Below are 20,730 nucleotides of genomic sequence, written 5' to 3'. Positions count from 1 at the left end.
GGAACCTGGGAGCTTCTGCTGTTACCGTTTGGAGCTGACCATCCCGCTTTTGAGCAAGAGCGTTTGGCGACCATTGTGAGAACATTGGTCACCGACATTTGGTAAGAGGCCAATCGGTCATTTTGCATATGGTGGAGGTTCTCACTATTCCAGTACCAAGTTGACGGAGTTCTTCACTTTCCATGGTGTTTTGGTGGATTGGACTGTTCCGCATTATTATTTTAATTGAACTCATGCTCCATATTTATATACAGAATCAATCAACAGCGCTGCATTTTATATTTCACTCACTTTCTATTACCAGCACAAATAGAAGGGCAAATCCATCTCACTGGGACAAAGAAATAAAAGGTACGCAAACCAAAATTTAAAGGTATTTTTTCCTTTATATATTAATAAAAAAAGTAGTATTAAATACCAAGAAAAAGAAAGCTCTTATAGCACCTAATCCTTCAAAAGAAACATAGAAGTCATAGCCGTTACACAACGACACAGTATTCATGACAAATCTTTAATTCCATACCTAACATCCCACCGAGCAGTCACAAACACCTGGGGACCATGGGAGACCTGGAGTCCTCCTTAAGACCCGGGTCGCACACGGCCTAGAGCAACCCCCATAACCTGTATCACATCTTTCTCTATTTGACTTTATTGGTTCCTTGTCTACATATCTCTGATTACAAGTAGTTACGTATAAACTGTTGATGTTTTGAATATTACTATTACCTTCATTCATGCCTTAAGACACAGCATACGACTGCCATCACGGCTCATCTAACTTCCTGCGCTGATCCTACTGTTTCTCTTTTTGTACTACTATGTTTGTAGTACTATTATTGTTAACATACCCTTCGGTGCTGTTCATGTTTAATGTTACTTTACTCTCTGTATCACAGTGAGCGGCTGCGCCCGCAATCTGCGTTCTGTATACTTGTGGCTCTTCAAAAATTAAAAAAACCTATTGTTTAAAAAAAAAAAAAGAAAAAAAAAGCTCTATCTGTCTCAAAGATTGTATAAAATGTGTTTGGGTACAATGTTGCATGACCAAGTAACTGTCAGTCAAAGTATCACAGCAGTTAAAACTGAACAATGGCCTAATAATGAAGGGGTAGATACAGCTTGGCACTCAAGTGGTTAAAATTTTCTGTATAAAAGGGGAGTTGTGTGGGCTTGTCCAGGGATATTTCAATTGTTTCTCTGATTATAACATGTATGGTAGTGGTTATCTTTATAAACAAGCTTACTCACCCTAGGGGACAGCAATTATGATTTTGCGTAACAGCCTGTTAAGCAATATTGAATAAAAAAGAGAAACAAATCCACAAAATAACTTGTCAGCTCAGTGTAATAAATTTGTTTTTATGGTCTTCACGCTGAGCTGTGTTGTAAAGGAGAAAGGGACAAATTAGGCCAGGCAATGGAGTTTATTTGCCTCTGTTTTATCCAGAATAAGACACCCAGAAATGTGTTTTGAATGGAAACAAGTATTGACTTGACCCTGTTTTATTCATCAGTCAAATGCAAACATGACCTTAGACTAAATATCCTGACACAAAGGCTTTGCTGACTTATAATTACATCCTTCAGGCTGACATGGGCCTTCTAGAAGACTGAGGTCCTGAAGCAGGAAAATGACCAGTCTCACATTTTCACTTCAGAGAAAAGATATGACAGACAAGGAGCAAGACAAAAATGGCAGTTCATACACAAGCTGCAGGCCGGGTCAGCGGCTCAGAAAATATCAATGCCAACAGAGGCGTAACTAGAACCTTCAGGGCCCCGGTGCAAGGAACCATGATGGGCCCCCCTGGATCCGTGGCCTTACCTTCAAGCCTGGGGCTCTTCCCACTGATCCTGGGGCCCTTTATTCTTGTTGTGGGGTTCTTTATTACGGTCCCACAGCGGGACCTTTCACAAGTTCTGCAGTGGGCCCCCTCCCTGCCATCTTGGGGCCTCCCCACTGTGATGGAATGCCAGGGCCTGGCCGCAAGTGCGACCTTTGCGATCCTGGAAGTTCACCCACTGGCGTCAGTAGTTTTTATTTTTTGGTATTTTAATTATATTATTTTTTATCATTTTATTTTATTTTTTTTACAATGTCACTGACTATGACTCCTGCAGCTACAGAAGGGAAAAAGGAGGACAGTGATTTCTCTACATGCTGCCCCATCACCCCTCCTATCCAGGTGTACAGGGGAGCCACACAGGCCCCCTGGAGCATGGGGCCCGGTTGCGATTGCAACCCCTGCAACCCCTGTAGTTACGCCCCTGAATGCCAAAGACAGACAGGTAATCACCAGTTTTTAGAAGGTGCTCTGCATTAGCAAAGAGTGAAGATTTGCTTTGTTATGGTGAACATCAGGAAATTGTTATTTGTGCCTAAGTATAAGTCCCCATTCACACTAGCGCGACTTGTCAGGCAACTTGGTCGCCTGACAAGTCGCGGTGGGTCGCCTGCCATTGATTAGCACAGGACCCGTTCTAGTAGGAGCGACACAAGTCGCTCCGACTTACAAAAAGGGGTCCTGTACTACTTTGGGGCGACCTGGAGGCGACCTGCATTGACTTCAATGATATGTGCACCGCGACTTCGCAGGTCGCCCCAGCAAGTAGCGTCGCCCCTGTGTGAACGGGGTCTTACCCCGAAAGGTTTGCTTTTTTTCCTTCTAAAATATAGCAGTGTGCTTTATGAAACATGAGGATGCCTAGGCACTCCTGAGCTTACAGTCTCATAGCTGTATATTTATAGTGTGGGATCATCTAAGGGGGTTGCATCAGCATTATGGTTGCTTTCAAAGGGTAGGTTGTATCTTTAAGGCTATACAAATTTATCCAGGGCTTATTTTACTGTGCAGGAATGTCAAAGTTCAGGGATTGCGCTACATACCAAGGGCAGTTTCAGGGGTGTCCTGTGCAGGGTTCAGGGATGTGCTAGATACCAAGTGCAGAGTTCAAGGGTGAGCTTTGTACAGAGAGCAGGGTTCGTGGGTGGGCTAGATACCGATTGCAGGTTCCAGGGGTGAGCTTTGTACAGAGAGCAGGGTTCACGGGTGGGCTAGATACCGAGTGCAGGATTCAGGGGTGTGCTTTGTACAGAGTGCAGGGTTTAGGGGTGTGCTAGATACCGAGTGCATGGTTCAGGGGTGCAATTTTTACAGAGTGCAGGGTTCAGGGGTGCGCTAGATACAGAGTGCAGGGTTCAGAGGTGAGCTTTGTACAGACTGCAGGGCTTAGGGGTGTGCTATGCACAGTGTGCAGGGTTGAGCTTTCTCCCCAGCACTGACCTCTGCACCACTTTACCATATCCCTCATCACTGAACACATCTCCCTCTACAGCTCTCATTCAGCTCCAAAAAAAGTTTCCTCGCATCTCACCTACCCGACCGAACTCTAGTACCTCCTAACAGTGTAGGAGGCTCTGCCTTTCTCACTTGCAGGGAGATCATTGGTCAGCATCTATGCCCCTGGGCACAGATGGGGATCACAATGAAGCTTACCATGTGGTGCCCCATCCCACACTGCACCTGAATCTGCACCTTTTACAAGTCACAGCGATGAGTGGGGAGCAGAGGGCGAGAGCTAGAGGTGGTGGAACAGAGTTCCGCCTCGTTCCAGCTGAAAAAAGCCCTGGGTGAGAGGGCCACATGAAATGGCCTGGCGGGCTAGATTAGGCCCACGATCCTTGTGTTTGACACATGTGATCTAAGGTATTGCTGTCTCTGACTGCTAGTCTAACAAGATTTAGGACCTGTGTTTGCACTTTCATGGGCAAATGTGCCACAATTGTGCCATTAGTTTGAGATGCTTCTGAGATCATTCATAATTTATTGCAAGTGCAATTGACCAGCATTTGACCTGCATAACCTACAGTATGTTTGGATTCCCATAGATTTTTATAGGAAGAGAAGCTGTGTTGAAGTAAACAAAAGCTTTTCAATACACCTCATTAAAGTGAGATTTGATGATGCCATTACTGTGCTGCTCATCGTTCTCCTCACTGGAGGCTTTATAAAAAAAAAAAGAGAGAGCTTTGCCTTCATCAAGATGGCCTCCTCCACACAGACACACAGTGCAGAATAAGGCATGGCAAATCTATAATTGAGAAAATCAGCTGCAAGGTGACCACAGGCAATAGTAGTGACTAGGAGAGCAGAAAAGGAAGAGAGGATAAGGGGTCCAATCCCCCCACCCCAGATTATCCATGGTGCAGAGGAGCTAGGGCTGACAGCTATGCCAGGCACACAAAGCAGGAGCTGCTCCTCTCAGTTCAGTCACAGTCACTTCCCTACTCTGTACTGCCCTGGTCTGGGGGTACAGAGGGGACAGAATTGCATTGAGAGGGGAAACTGTACTGCGAGAAAACAAGAGCTATACTGAGGGGGGGGCTGTCCTGAGGAGGCACAGCTGTATGGGGGGCGGTAGAGCTGTACTGAGTGGAAAAAGCTGTATTGCAGGGGCATGGATAAGGGAGGGGGTGAGGGGGGGTCCACAATGCACCACATCAGAGAGTGTTGACTGGCACGCTGGACACTGAATGCAGTCGTGAAGGGGGAGAGCTGTACTAAGGAGGCAGAGCTGCACTGGGGGGCTAAACTGAGAGGGCAGAGCTTTATTGAGGGTGTAGTACTGTATTGGGGGGGATCTGTACAGAGGGGGGAGAACTGTAATGAGCGGGCACAGCTGTACTGGGGGCTAGAGTTGCAATGAGGGGGAGAACTGTACTAAGGGGGCACAGCTGTACTGGGGGTAAAGTTGTAATGAGGGGGAGAGCTGTACTAAGGGGGCACAGCTGTACTGGGGGTAGAGTTGTAATGAGGGGGAGAGCTGTACTAAGGGGGCACAGCTGTACTGGGGGTAGAGTTGTAATGAGGGGCAGAGCTGTACTAAGGGGGCACAGTTGTACTGGGGGTAGAGTTGTAATGAGGGGCAGAGCTGTACTAAGGGGGCACAGCTGTACTGGGGGTAAAGTTGTAATGAGGGGGAGAGCTGTACTAAGGGGGCACAGCTGTACTGGGGGTAGAGTTGTAATGAGGGGGAGAGCTGTACTAAGGGGGCACAGCAGTACTGAGGGTAGAGTTGTAATGAAGGGGAGAGTGTACTAAGGGGGCACAGCTGTACTGGGGGGCTAAACTGAGAGGGCAGAGCTTTATTGAGGGTGTAGTACTGTATTGGGGGGGATCTGTACAGAGGGGGGAGAGCTGTAATGAGCAGGCACAGCTGTACTGGGGGCTAGAGTTGCAATGAGGGGGAGAACTGTACTAAGGGGGCACAGCTGTACTGGGAGTAGAGTTGTAATGAGGGGGAGAGCTGTACTAAGGGGGCACAGCTGTACTGGGGGTAGAGTTGTAATGAGGGGGAGAGCTGTACTAAGGGGGCACAGCTGTACTGGGGGTAGAGTTGTAATGAGGGGCAGAGCTGTACTAAGGGGGCACAGTTGTACTGGGGGTAGAGTTGTAATGAGGGGCAGAGCTGTACTAAGGGGGCACAGCTGTACTGGGGGTAAAGTTGTAATGAGGGGGAGAGCTGTACTAAGGGGGCACAGCTGTACTGGGGGTAGAGTTGTAATGAGGGGGAGAGCTGTACTAAGGGGGCACAGCAGTACTGAGGGTAGAGTTGTAATGAAGGGGAGAGTGTACTAAGGGGGCACAGCTGTACTGGGGGTAGAGTTGTAATGAGGGGGAGAGCGTACTAAGGGGGCACAGCTGTACTGGGGGTAGAGTTGTAATGAGGGGGAGAGCTGTACTAAGGGGGCACAGCAGTACTGGGGGTAGAGTTATAATGAGGGGGAGAGCTGTACTAAGGGGGCACAGCTTTACTGGGGGTAGAGTTGTAATGAGGGGCAGAGCTGTACTAAGGGGGCACAGCTGTACTGGGGGTAGAGTCGTAATGAGGGGGAGAGCTGTACTAAGGGGGCACAGCAGTACTGGGGGTAGAGTTGTAATGAGGGGGAGAGCTGTACTAAGGGGGCACAGCTGTACTGGGGGTAGAGTCGTAATGAGGGGGAGAGCTGTACTAAGGGGGCACAGCTGTACTGGGGGTAGAGTTGTAATGAGGGGGAGAGCTGTACTAAGGGGGCACAGCTGTACTGGGGGTAGAGTTGTAATGAGGGGGAGAGCTGTACTAAGGGGGCACAGCTGTACTGGGGGTAGAGTTGTAATGAAGGGGAGAACTGTACAGAAGGGGCAAGGGCATAGATAAGGGAGGGATGTGGAGTCCACATTGCAGTAAAGCAACTAGTTCTCACAGCCACCCTGGGCACTCAAAGCAGGAACTGCTCCTGCAGCCTATCAGTTCAGAGCAAGCTTTTTACATAGCTTGATAAATAACATTTTCGCTGGACCTATCCCATCTTTGTGGGACCTTTGAAAGTGTTGAAGGGCAGATACATCACTGTGCATGATATCCTACAATTGTGCTCTGCCTTGAAATAAATTGTGAAATTCTCTTTAAACATCAGACATCTTGGACATAAATGTCCCTGTAAGCAGTGGCATATGACGATCAATCTATATATAGTAACCCTTACTAGTAATTTCATCTCCCACTAAACATAGCTTAGGATAGACAAACATTGGATACTTACTTACTCTGTAGAATACAAAGGCTTCTAAAAAAATAACAAAAGATGTGCTTGAAAAAAATGTAAGGTTTGTGGTTTATTGGTAGAGGCAGACCATCTGCATTCTACATAATGGGCAGTAAAGCAAGTCTCAACATTTCCTAGTTATCTGGACAAGGGGGTAATTACCACAACCTAGCACCTTGGAGCATTTGATGCATTTTATGACCTGCCTTGCTGTTATATAAGCAAATGTTTTAACATTATCATTAAATCTATGTAAAAATGTCCTGACAAGAAGATTTGCTTGACATGAAGGCACTTTTAAATTGTTCCTCGCCTTTGAATAAAACATAGGGTCTCCAAAATAACTTCACCAGTTTTTCAGCCTCCACTGTATTAAATGACAAGGTCATTAAATTGTGTTATACCCCGGGGCTGTGGTTAGGTTAATGAAATGAGCTCTGGGACAATTCATTATAAATACAGTAGAAAAGGAAATATGTATCTCTGGAGGCATTTTAAATTTGGGTCATTTTGAGGACCTGAGCTTAGGAAGCATTTCCAGTGCATATGATGCTGCCAAAGCAATGCTTGCTACAGCCAGCTGACATATGTTTTACAAATGAATTGTACATTAAGCATATTTGTAGCTAGTTTTAGACAGTAAAACAGAGCACAAGGGAATGTATATATGGGTGACAAAATTGGCTTTTCTATCTGCAGCTTTCTAAAACCGGATTTATTTCCCTAGGATAAATTAAGGGTATGTTTATAAATGTTTTCACCTAAAATTCATACAACGTTAACCAAGGATTTACACATTTTTTAAAGGAAATCTAATTAGAGAAATGTGTGAATCTTGGGTGATCATTTTGTGGCAGCACAAAAGCTTAGTGATCAGTGGTTTAGGATCCCCAGTTCAAATCCCAACAAGGACAATACCTGCATGGAGTTTGCATATTCTCCCTGTGCCTTTGTGGGTTTCCTCCTACATTCCAAACACATGTTGGAAGGTAAATTGGCTTGTGTCTGAATTTGGCCCTATTATGTGTATGCATATATGTATGACTGTTTGATAGGGACCTAATGGCGCTTTTCCACTGCATGGAACCGAATGGTTCGGCTCGCTTTTGTGCTTTTCTACTGCTGGTACCGCATGGTATGGTGTAGGAACGGTTCGGTACGGTATGGCGGCGCTTTTCCACTGCATGGAACCGAGCGGTACGGCTCTCAAAAACCGTACCACCTCGATTGTGGTTCCAAGAGGTACCATAACCGGTACCATATCCCACAATCCTTTGCATGCAGTCACTACTAGCCACTGATTGGTCAGAGAATCCCACCCACCCCGTTGTTATCCCACCCACTTAACTTTAGTACTACTTTAGTGGAAAAGCAAACCATACCGTACCGTACCGAACCGTTCCAACACCGTACCATGCGGTACCAGCAGTGGAAAAGCAAACCGGGCCAAGCAGGACCGAGTAGAGCCGAGCCGGTACTTGCAGTGGAAAAGTGCCATTAGATTGTAAGTTCCTTGAAGGCATGACTGAGGTGAATGTACAATATGTAAAGTACTGTAAATTGTAGGTGCTAAAAAAACACCTGAAATAAAGGTTTCAAGGGACCAAAAAGAAAGCAATGAGCATGCTGTAAAGAGATCACTTTGTAGCATGCTGTGCAGAGCTGCTGTTAGAAATGACAGGGCCCCATACAGCCAATGCTTCAGTAATGAATGAAAGAGTAATCAATACCGATCATTCATTGTTTTCATTCAGGAAAAGAAGGGGCTGGTAAATTTGACATATTTACCGGGCCCCTTTCCCCACCCTCCATCTTGAAGGATCCTTTTGTGTGCTTGCAGCTGCGGGCAGAAAGGAGAGGAAGGAAGCACTGCAGGGGTAGGGGGGGCACACAGGGGGGCCTGGGCAGCAGGGGGGAAATGTATGGTGCAGGGGGGGGTTGATTAGTTTGGTGGGGAGGGCAATAACTGGAACCAATCGCCTATATGGATCTCTCTGGAGCAGTTCAAAAGGCAATATGAGGAAGATGAGGAGAAGATGCCAGCTTCCAGCTGCTGCAGAGAGAGCCATACAGGAGATTGGTTCCAGTAATTGCCCTCCTGCCACACTGATCACTCTCCCTGCCCACATCCAATTCACCCTGCTGCCTGGGCCCCCCTGCTGGCCCAGGCCCTGTACAGTAGGGCCAGTGTTACCCCCTTATCTACGGCCCTAATGCTGTGCTGAAAGAAGTGCTCTTCTTTTCTCTCTGACTGCATTTGCCCAAAGCAATAAAAATACATCACCTAATGCAGATCTAAAGCCACAACTAACAAGATAAAAACAAGTAGCCCATTCTCAAAAGACCTGCTTTTGCTGCAATCTAGAGATTTTCAATCTTCAATCCAGAGATTTCCCCCTGCAGTACTTTTTTTTTGCCACTAGATGTCCTTAGACTATAAAGACTGTATATTCAACCCACTTCTTCGGAGCCCAGGTCATCTTGGACCCATCCCTAGCCTGTGACTGGACAGTGAAAGCAAAAGTAGCCCAGTGCTCATGACTCTGTTACTCTGCTTTCTCTTTTATCAACATGCTTCCTGTCAGCACATGAACTCTTTTGTCTCTACTCCTCCTGTGGGGTCATAGGAGTGTACTTTATTTTGTGCTCCTGTGACCCATATTCAGCCGACAGTGGGCTAAAGCCTGTTGTTGGCTGATATAACTCAGGTGATCCAAACTCTAGAGGGATCCAGATTTTAACGTCGGGATCCAACCAGATGCCTCGGGGGCATCTAGCTTAGCCTCTCAGCATGCTGTTGAGAGCCTGATCCAGCCGCTGCCTCCTCCTGCACAGCCTGGTGCTCCAGTGAGTGCTGGAGGGGCAGAGCAGAGAGCCAATGACTGTTAAGCTGGATACACAATATACAACTTTTGTTGGTAGATTTCCTTTAGATTTACCTTCAACTATGTAGTGTAAGGGCCTGCCAGATTGCATACAAATTGAAAGTGTTTAGATTTGACCTCATATTATATGGTTTAGATCTAAAGGAAAAAATCTAAAGACAATTGGATAGTGTGCATGGCCCATTAGTGACTGTTAGTCACCAGCTCTTTGCTCGCTGAAGCACAAGAACTGAGCGATCAGTGGTCTTTGACTGCTAACTTCTTAGAGGTCTTAGAGGCAAAATTTATTTACCAGGCTCAGCGTATTAAAACATTTACTCCTTGGTGACTTTCTATTTAAAGATCTCACATTAATAACTAAAAAACAGAATATTAGAACAGCCTCCTTTTACAAAACAGTCTTTTCTGAAATTGTTCTTTTCCTTTATAAATGCAAATGTTTTTTTTGGACAAGGCAGCATTCCAACTCAACAGCTGGGCTGCTCGTTTTTAGTAAAAACGAGGTATAGTCTCTCTTTTTTTTTTAAATAACCTGGTAAGCTAATACTAGAATGGTAAAAAAAATCACTTGAATGAAAGAGCAATGGTGCTTTATTGTTGGAGATGACTAATCGGATGAATCACAGGTCCATTACTTTTTGATCCTCCAGAATATTTGTATACTTGTCTCATTTGCAGAACATTGTGTTATTAAGGAATTTAGGAAAAAATGATTCATAAATTGTCCGATCCTAATCTGCATAATTTAGGAGAATACAAAAGGGAGAAAGTTGGTTAGCAGCAGTTTTGTTTGGGCCTCATGGAGGAGATTGCTGTACTAAAGTCAGATAGTTAGTACAGCGGCTCCTCCTAAGCTGTCAGTTTTTGTTTTAGTGTGTACTAGGCTTTAGACTGCCATTCCCTGAGCCATCAAATAATGAGGCCACAGTGTTTACAATAACTATCCTGAAAACAGTAACACATATTTTCTACAGTAAGTGCCGGTTCACACTTGTGCAATGCGGGAACGCTGCGAATATGCAGCGTGTTCCCGCATCGCATCCGCACATCTGGCAGTTCACACTGCCATATGCGATACGCAGGTTGTGGAAATTAAAAGTTAACGACACCCCCAGTTGCGATCGCATATCGCAGTGCGATCTGCAAGTTCGCACAGAATCGGATCGCACAAGTGTGAACCACTGTGCGATCCGATTCTGATGCGGCTCAAAAAAAGCCTCATGTGCGAGTTTGCTGCGGATGCGCTGCGAATTCAGCCATACAAAGTGTATGGCTGAACTCGCATCCGCACATGAGATCGCATGTAATGAAGGAGCAGTGCGCTCCGAATTACATGCGATCTCGCAAACCGCACAAGTGTGAACCAGGACTAAATTAGGATAGTTTTAGAATATTACATTGAACCTATACTTGACATACATGTTGGTAACGTGGAAGTAGGCCTGCAAACATCCTCATTTTTATTTTAGAACATCTCAGAAGTTCCACAACTTGGGTTGTTTATATTATATAAATAGCCAGCACTTTGGCCCAACCTATCATATCTTTCCAACCACATTTATGGTCCACTAGTCTTCCCGCCATATTGAGAAGTCATACTGAAGTTAATACACACCAGTTTTGGGGCTCCGGGGCTCCATGGCTCCCTATTGCTCTAGGTGAGAATGACGTCTCCACTCCTGAAGCTTCTTGTGAAATGTATATCATATATCCAAGAAGGAATTAGCTTCAATACCACAGCCCGAGGAGAGGGTACCTGGCACTTGGTCATCAGGGAGTCTACTGCCTGAACCAGGAAGAAACAACAGGATCCCGCCATAAACACAGCTGGCAGCACGGGACCCGGTATGCAGCATGGAGCTGTGGATCACAGGAGACCAATGTTGGCCATGTGAGTGTATTTTTTAACCGCTTGCCGACCGCCGCAAGTAGATTTACTGCGGCAGTCAGCCCCGGCCAGGCAGAGTGACGTTAATTAACGTCACTAGCCTGGGAGGGTCTGGGGAGCAAGCGAGCGCCCGCAGAGGCGCGCTCCCGCTCCCGCGCGGTCACGGACCCCCCCTGCGCGTGTGACTGGCGGACCTGATGTCCGCCGGTCACTCTGTGATCGTCAGGGGAGAGGGAGAAAGTCAGGCGGCTTGTGTAAACAAGCCACCTGTCATTCTCCTCGGTGTAAAAACACTGATCAGACGGATCTACTATGTAGAACCGTTGATCAGTGTCCTTACAGCTCAAGTCACAGCCAATCACAGTAGAAAGCACGCCCCTAGGGACACACACAGCCCCTCCCTCCCAAATAAAGTTAACCCCTTCACTACCAGTGTATTTTTACAGTAACAGTGCATATGTATAGCACTGATTACTGTAGAAATGTCACTGGTAACCCCAAAAGTGTCAAAAATGTCAGTCAAGGGTCCGATCTGTCCGCCGCAATGTCGCAGTACCACAAAAAAAAATCGCAGATCGCCGCCATTACGCGTTAAAAAAAAAAACAACAAAAATGACAAAAATCTTTCCCTTTGTTAGTAAACGCGATAACTTTTGCGAAAACCAATAAAAATACGCTTTTTGCGATTTTTTTTACCAAACATAGGTAGGATAAAACAAATTGGCCGAAAATGTTAAAAAATTTAGATTTTTACATTTTTTTTTGGGGAATTTCATATAAAAAAATGTGGAAAATATTGTTATTTTTGCAAAATTTACGCTCTTTTTTTGTTTATAGCGCAAAAAGTAAAAAGCGCACAGGTGATCAAATACCACCAAAAGAAAGCTCTGTTTGTGGGAAAAAAAAGGACGTCAAATTAGTTTAGGTACAGCATCGCACGACCGCGCAATTGTCCGTTAAAGTCACGCAGTGCCGAATCGCAAAATACCCCCTGGTTGTTTAGCAGCCAAATCCTCCGGGGCTTAAGTGGTTAAAGATAACAAAGCTTAAAAGGTAAGAGGGGATAAAAAGCACAGTTCCTTTTCAAACTTTATCTAAAGCCAAAACATGTTTTTATTTCATTTTGGGAGGGTTAAAAACCATTTTTTCTGTGTTTTCCCTCACTTGCCATCCTGCAGGCTCAACAGGGAGCAGGGCTTTTTTTTTTCAGAAAATAGGTACAGGAACTCAAGCACAGACCCCAAAACTTGATCAACTCTGAACAGTATCAAATAGTGGGTGTGGTCACATTTCATGAACAGTGGGAGGGTCTTAAAGGGAAATAAAGTACTAGAAGTGCAGAGTTTGGGAAGGGGGGGTTTCACACAGAGCGCAGAGTTCAGGGGTGCCCTACATACATACTGCAGAGTTCAGGAGTGCGCTACATACACAGAGTGCAGAGTTCAGGGTGCACTACATACATACTGCAGAGTTCAGCAGTGCGCTACATACAGAGTGCAGAGTTCAGCAGTGCGCTACATACAGAGTGCAGAGTTCAGGGGTGCGCTACATACATACTGCAGAGTTCAGGAGTGCGCTATATACACAGAGTGCAGAGTTCAGGGGTGCGCTACACACACAAAGTGCAGAGTCCAGACTTTTTCCACAGCTGCTTACCTCTGCATCCCCCATCCATATCTCACTTTCAAATCTCTTCAGCTCTGACCTCTGCATGCAACCAGCCCCTCTCCACTGCCCCCATCGTCTCCCCACCTCCTTATAAGCTCCACCATCTTCCACAAGTCTTACTTTTGTTGCTGTATTAAGCTTAAGCACCCAGACGTCCCTAGTACCTCCCCACACACTGTAGTTAGTTCCTCCTCTCTCACCTGTGGGGAAATCATCCAGTGGGGGTGTCGACATCTGCACTGCACCCCAGGCATCTGCATCTCCATTGTCCCAATCCTGCACTCAGTTGGTGCCACTCAGGAGATCAGATCTGTGGGAGCCGTTGGGAGACAAACTGTCACTTGTAAACACAGAAGCCGGACTTCTGTGTTTACAAGTAATAGTGATGAGCAGGGAGCAGAGGTCCTGAGCCAGAGGTGGTTGAACTGTTCCACCAAGTTCCAGCTGAAAAAAAATCACTTCTTAGTTTAGTTCGCACAGCGACTGTCTTTGGAATGCAATCTGTGGTAGGTTGCTTTTCAAGGGGTGGTAGAGAAGCACCAGGCATTTATGAGGCTAGAGACTTTTGTGGAGTGGTTGAGAGGAGGTTTTCAACGTCTGTGCGAATAAGGCCTAAGACCATGGTCACAGAAACAAGGGCGTCCGTTGGAAGATTTCCCCGCATGTTCCTGTTAGATTTCCCCTTACCTTCATTCCTTGTGACAATGGTGATTTGGACAATTAAGTAAATCTCCCTAATAGGGACACACAGACAGCAATAAAAACATGACAGAGGGTCTAACCCCTCACTATTCTATTCAAATCTAAAAGAAAACATTGCCTAAAGTTATACTCTAAAAATTTAAACAACCTGACAACAGAAGAGAAAATTGAATGTAAACTTAAGCTAGCCATACATGATACCATTTTCTTATTCAATTTCCTTTAGATTTACATTCAACTACTGAATGTAGGGCATGGGCCTGCCTTCCTGATTGCATACAAATGGAAAGTGTTTAGGTTTGACCTCATGTTATATCGTTTTGGTAAATCAAAAGGAAAGTTGTACAAGTGAATTGTGTAATGTATGGCGAGGCTTAGTGCCCTTTTTTTTATAATAAATTAAAGTATAAGCCTGATTTAATCTTAACCACTTGCCGACCGGGTCATAGCCGAATGACAGCTACAGCGCGGTCGGCTTATTCTGGGAGGGCGTACAATGATGTCCTCCCAGAATCACGCTTCCCGCGCGCACCCTGGGTCACGCACATGGATGTGTCCATGCTCTCCGGGTCCCGGGGACCTGGCGCATCACTGATCGTAGTAAATGGCCAATGACAGCGGCCCTTTACCACGTGATTGCTCCGTCCAATGACAGAGCAATCACTTGTCAACAAACCGACACATGTCCGGTTCATTTCTCTCCTCTCCTCGCACACTGTACTCAACGATCGGTACAGTGTTCGAGGAGAGGAATGAAAGCTGCAATCCTCCATACCTCAACTATGACCCTCTGTGCCTTATCCGTGCCACATTCATGCCTCATCTGTGCCACATCCATGCCTCATCCGTGCCACATCCATGCCTCATCCATGCCACATCCATGCCACATCCATGCCCACCCATGCCCATCCATGCCAAATCTGTGCCCACCCATGCCACCTCAGTGCTCATCCGTGGCTCATCCATGCCACATTCATGCTCATCCATGCCACATCAGTGCTCATCCGTGCCACATCCATGCCATGTCAGTGCTCATCCATGCCACGTCAGTGCTCAGTCATGCCACGTCAGTGCTCAGCCATGCCACGTCAGTGCTCATTCGTGCCACATCCATGCCACGTCAGTGGTCATCTGTGCCTCATCCATGCCATGTCAGTGCTCACCTGTGCCACATCAGTGCTCATCCGTGCCACATCCATGCCACATCAGTGCTCATTTGTGCCACATCCATGCCACGTCAGTGCTCATCCGTGCCACATTCATGCCACGTCAGTGCTCATCCGTGCAGCATCCATGCTACATCAGTGCTCATCTGTACCACATCAGTGCTCATCCGTACCACATCAGTGCTCATCCATGCCACATCCATGCCACGTCAGTGCTCATCCGTGCCCCATCCATGCCATGTAAGTGCTCATCTGTGCCACATCCATGCCATGTCAGTACTTATCCATGCCACGTCAGTGCTCATCTGTGCCACATCCATGCCATGTCAGTGCTCATCTGTGCCACATCAGTGCTCATCCATGCCACATCCATGCCATGTCAGTGCTCATCCGTGCCACATCCATGCCAGGTCAGTGCTCATCCGTGCCCTGGAGGTGTTACTTGGATGTTGGGCCTCTGTATGTGATCAGGCTGTGGAAAAGTGTCACACATGGGGTATTGCCATACCCAGGAGTAGCAGAATGTATTTCGGGGTGTAGTTGCAAGTATTCCTATACAGAGTCTGAGAAATAACTTGGTAATATGACCATTTTGTGAAAAAAAAAAAATCTTCATTTTTCAAAGAATTGTGTAAAAAAATTACAACTTCAAAAAACTCACCATGCCTCTTACTAAATACCTTGAATGTCTACTTTCCAAAAAGGGGTCATTTGGGGGGTATTTGTACTTTACTGGCTTGTTAGGGTCTCAAGAAATGAGATAGGCCATCAGTACATCAGGTGTGATCAATTTTCAATGATTGGCACCATAGCTTGAAGACTCTATAACCTTCACAAAGACCAAATAATATATACTTAGTTTGGTTATTTTATAAAATTTATGAAGAAAAATTGCTACATTTGCAAACTTTTAAAACCGAAACAAAGAAAAATTCATTTTTTTTACAAAATTTTCGGTCATTTTACATTTATAGCGCACAAAATAAAAAACCCAACGATGATTAAATACCATCAAATGAAAGCTCTGTTTGTGTGAAAAAAAAGGACGTAATTGTTATTCAAAATGTGAGAGCAAAAAATTGGTCTGGTTAGGGAGGGGGTTTAAGTGCCCAGTGGGTAAGTGGTTAAAGAGGTTCTAAAGGCTGGCAATTTTAACCTGAATGCATTCCCTGCATTAAGGTTAAAAAATCTGAGTGCAGCTCCCTCCTTATTTACCTAAGCCCAATCTCGATCCAGCAATGTGCACAAGAGCAGAGGGTCTCACTGCCCTCTCCCTCCTCACTGGCTCAGAGACAGCAGCAGGAGCCATTGAGGAGGGAGAAGGGGGTGGGGCTGAGCCACGCTGTGTGTGACAATGGTGAGCACTCAGCATGGGGGGGAGCCAGCATCGCCAATAAGGGACCCCCAGAAGAGAAGGATCAGGGCTGCTTTTTGGAAAACCATTGCAGAGAGCAGGTAGGTATTACATGTTTATTAAAAAAAAAAACAATCACTTTAAAACTGCTTCCACCCACATTCTAAGTCCTATACTAACCAGCCTGTGGAGGAATGATGTCTATACTTACCTTATTTAGAGGAGCTCCGGTCCAATCACGTGATTAGCTATAAGCGCTTGTGTAAGTACTTATGTGAAAAAGTCTCCTATTCTCTTTGTATTGATTCCTGTGTGTAAAATTCCTGGTGTACCAGCTAGTACCCTTGCTTTCCTAATAAAAACTGACCACGCTAAGCAGGAAAGCACATTGTGGTCATAGGTGTGCACAGCCTATGGCATTAGGGTGTGCACCTCAAAGCTCAAACACATATGTGTGTGTGTGTGAATGTGTATATATACTGACAGTGTCAGCAGAGCAGTGGAGGCATCAGTAGGGCAGAGATTGGTGTCAGTAGTTTTTATTTGTATAATTTTATTTTTTATTATTTTTTACAATTTTATTTTGTTTTTACAAATTTTTAAGGAGCCCCAATAGGGGGCTTTGGTGAAATATCAGGGGTTTAAACAGGGGGAATCTACGCCACACAGGGTGATAAGGGTGTGCCTGGGCACACCCAGCACACCCTGTGCGCACACCTATGATTGTGGTCAATTCTTTAGCTATGCTGGAAACTCAGCCTGCTCTCCTCCAATGATTAGACTTGTCCTGACATGCCCCTGCTGCACAGCCATTCACTGGGAAGCTCAGTGTGCTGTTGCTTCTATTCCCCCAACCCCTATTGCAGCTGAGAACAGAGTGAATGTGATCACTTATAAAAAAGGGAAACAAGGTATTTATCATGTTTTTTTTTTATATCTACAGTATACACAAATGTTTTGCCTTTCATTTCTATTTTAAACTGAATAAAACTGTTGTTTTAAAAGGTGATTGTTTACAATCACTTTAAGGCAAACAATTAGCAGGGAGCGATTGCAGGTGGCAGGCGGCAATCGGAGCCACCTTCCCCTGTGCATCGTTGTCCCCGATGCCGAGTGGGGGCGGAGTGCGCCGGCGGAAGCGCGCGCTCGCCCCCTAGCTGCAGGCACGCGGCCGATGTAGCCCTATGTCGGTTCGCGCAGGAGGGCTGCACTGCCGCAGTATGTTTACACTAAATTTCCTCTTCTATTTTCAGGTCATTTTAGTTTAGGTTTATACCGGACTTACACTTTATCCACGTCCTGCCTGGAGGACATCAATGAATGTCCTCCAGTTTTTATGGTTGTACCGAGATAATACCTGAACCTAAAGGCATTATCCCGGTATGTATCTCTTCAGCTGGCGATTCCTTGTAAGGAAGAAGTGATTTGGGTGGCTAATTAGCCACTCAATCACTTCTGCGGGTGGCAGAATGGTGTCCCAACCCCCTCCCGCAGCTGCTGCCGCCTTTGCGATGACACAGTAGAGCCCAGGAGCGCTGCAGCCGTCAGCGATTGCTGCCCTGAAAAGAGAGAGGGGAACTGATTGTTCCTCTCTCTCTCTGTAATTCCGGAAACTGTGACAAGCAGTGTGTCACTTCCAGTTCCATTGGGAAAGCAGTGGATCAGACCAATCTGTGTCTGATTGGCTGCATGGGAGGCTAGAGGAGAGATTTGGGGTCCAATAGACCCCGAATCTCTTCATAAATAGGACCTGTCAAGGTCCGTTCTATCACAAGTAATGTTGTGACAGGATGGATCCTTGACAGGTCCTATTTATGAAAAGATTTCTTCATAAATAAAGACAGCAATAAAGTTAATAAAAAAAAAAAAAATTTAAAAAGTGTAAAAAAAAAAAAAATTGTATAAAAAAAAAAATGTAAAGCGCCCCAGTCCCACTGTGCTTACGCGTATATGCATATGCTATTCCTGTACGCATATGTAAACGGCGATTGCACCACACGTGAGGTATAATCACGAACGCCAGAGCGAGAGCAATAATTCTAGTGCAGACCTCCTGTGCAACTCTAAACTGGTAACCTGTAAAGGTGTTTCAAGCGCCGCCTATGGAGAGTTTTAAGTACAGTAGTTTGTCGCCATTCCACTGGCAGACGCAATTTTAAAGTGTGACATGCTAGGTATCTATTTACTTAGTGTAACATCATCTTTCACATTATACAAAAAAATTGGGCTAACTTTAGTGTTTTTTTTTTTTTTTTTTTAGTTAATGAGTGTTTTTTTTTCCCAAAAAAATTTGCGTTTGAAAAACCGCTGTGCAAATAACCTGTGACATAAAAAAATTGCAACACTCACTATTTAATTCTATAGGGCCTCTGCAAAAAAAAAAAAATATATATATATATATATATATATATATATATATATATATATATATATATATATATAATGTTTGGAGGTTCTAGGTAATTTTCTAGCAAAAAAAGGTAGATGTGTGGGGAGGTTCCAATCCATCTGATCTGCCATTCTACTACAACATTGTGATTTTTCTCTATAGCTAATCTCCCCTTATTTATCCTTTCTGTTTTGACATTACCCCAATTTGCCTAGACTAGAAGGCAAGAGCGAAGATCTGTCCACATTGTTATACACGTTATGATTTATAGGATACTTCGCACAGGAAGTCTAATGCCAGTATCATTTTCTCATCTCTACTCAAAAACGCCTTACGCTGCAGCGCTAAACCATTACTCCACGCTTTCACGTACCAGCAATTTTTTCATGTTTTTGTGCTCTAATTTACAGGTACTCTCCAAACCCCACCCCTCCTCACCTATGTTATATTATTATTATTAAGGATTTCTATAGCGCCAGCAGTTTACGCAGCGCTTTACAATATTAGAGGGAGACAGTACATATACAATACAATAAAATACAAGAGGATTAAGAGGGCCCTGCTCAGAAGAGCTTACAATCTAATGGATTGCCTTCCGTGAAGTTTGAAGACATTGTGTTTTATATGTCTACATACTTCTACAACACAGTGTTACTTTGAAAATTGCATTTTGTGAATCCCTTGCAACTTGTTGATGTTTTATGTTTTGCATTGTACTCTTTTATTCTAAATAAAAATCCTAATTCACACAGGGGCGACACGACTTGCCGGGGCGACCTGTGAAGTCGGCGTGACATGCACGGACTTCATATCATTGAAGTCAATGCAAGTCACCTCCAGGTCGCCCCAAAGTAGTACAGGACCCTTTTTCTAAGTCGGAGCGACCTGTGTCGCTCCTATTAGAACGGGTCATGTGCTAATCAATGGCAGGCGACCCACCGCGACTTGTCAGGTGACCAGGTCGCCTGACAAGTCGCGCTAGTGTGAATGGGGACTTATGGAAAAAAAGGTAGATGTTCACATGTAGGAGTGAAGTGTCAGTATTGGCCCAGATGGGAAGTGGTTAAATATAAAAAATAAATAAATAAATAAAAAAACAATAATAGTTTATACTTCTCAAACTTTCTAAAAGGAAATAGAAAACAATATGTACTTTTTATATTTTAACTCAGAGACAACTCTATCATCTAGATAAAGAATAGGATCTTGTAGATAAGAACATCTACATAACAGAAGGATAACATCTAGACAGGAGTAGGAGTCTACCTGTAACCATCTGGTCCTCAGCTGGTCCTATCTTCCTTCAGTTCCTACACTTCTACTAAGTCCTGACTTCTCCAGCACATGGTCACTAATAATGTCATTGTTTTGTTTTATTCTCTTACCCAAGGCTCGGTCTCCGGGAAGGCAGCGGGGAGATCCGTACAGCAGCCCCGCAGTGAGGGTGATGAGGAAGCCGGTCAGGAGATGCCCGTAGTGTCCTTCCATTGATGTGGCACAGTAGAGAGCGGACCAGCCTTCGCAGTCTTCTCTTCCTCCCAGGCAGCGCTCTGCTCACGTGTTGCAATGAATGCGTCCTCCGGCCGGCCGGGCGGTTCAGGTTACAGCACAGCACACCCTGTGGAGGAGATCCTGGATTTATCAGCACATGGGGAATCATTCATTGCACTCATTTGTAGTCATGTAGGAGTCTTTGGCTGGCTTTATAGTGTAAAGAAATGTGTCTGTAAGGAGCTGACTTTGAGGGAATGCATATGTCTGTGTAAGGTTGCACAAGAGACTCTAACCAGTAACCACACTGCCACAAAAATGCATACAAATTCTTACTGTGCCTATCCTGTAACCCATTCACTGCCTGATGCCAGAAGGGTGTATACACACTATTCTCTATACATAGGCTACCTATAGGCATTTATATATTACAGCTATTTACACTGATCTATGATACACAACTGTGTGTAAACCTTTGGGTGAAAAAGTGATATATAGAGAAAGCTGCAAAACGTACAATGTGTCCGAATACACAAACTCTTCAAAGATAAAAAAGTAGAACTACAGGCAAAACTTTTTTCTATATTGGATAGACTAA

General features: G+C 45.0%; 1 protein-coding gene across 1 annotated transcript in view; it reads right to left on the bottom strand.

The window, feature by feature from the left end:
- The window catches only part of CPZ (carboxypeptidase Z), a 158,342-nt gene extending 137,975 nt beyond the window's left edge, over positions 1-20,367 (bottom strand). Inside the window, exon 1 of the mRNA XM_082248384.1 lies at positions 20,027-20,367. Coding sequence (XP_082104510.1) covers positions 20,027-20,129 — 103 coding nt within the window. The 5' untranslated portion in view covers positions 20,130-20,367. The remainder of the gene's footprint in view (positions 1-20,026) is intronic.
- Positions 20,368-20,730: the final 363 nt, after the last annotated feature.

This window comes from Pelophylax lessonae (genome assembly GCF_965119305.1).
Source record: "Pelophylax lessonae genome assembly, chromosome: 1".
NCBI lineage: Eukaryota > Metazoa > Chordata > Amphibia > Anura > Ranidae > Pelophylax > Pelophylax lessonae.
Note: the sequence above shows the minus strand (reverse complement) of the source record. Positions and strands in the feature narration are given on the sequence as shown.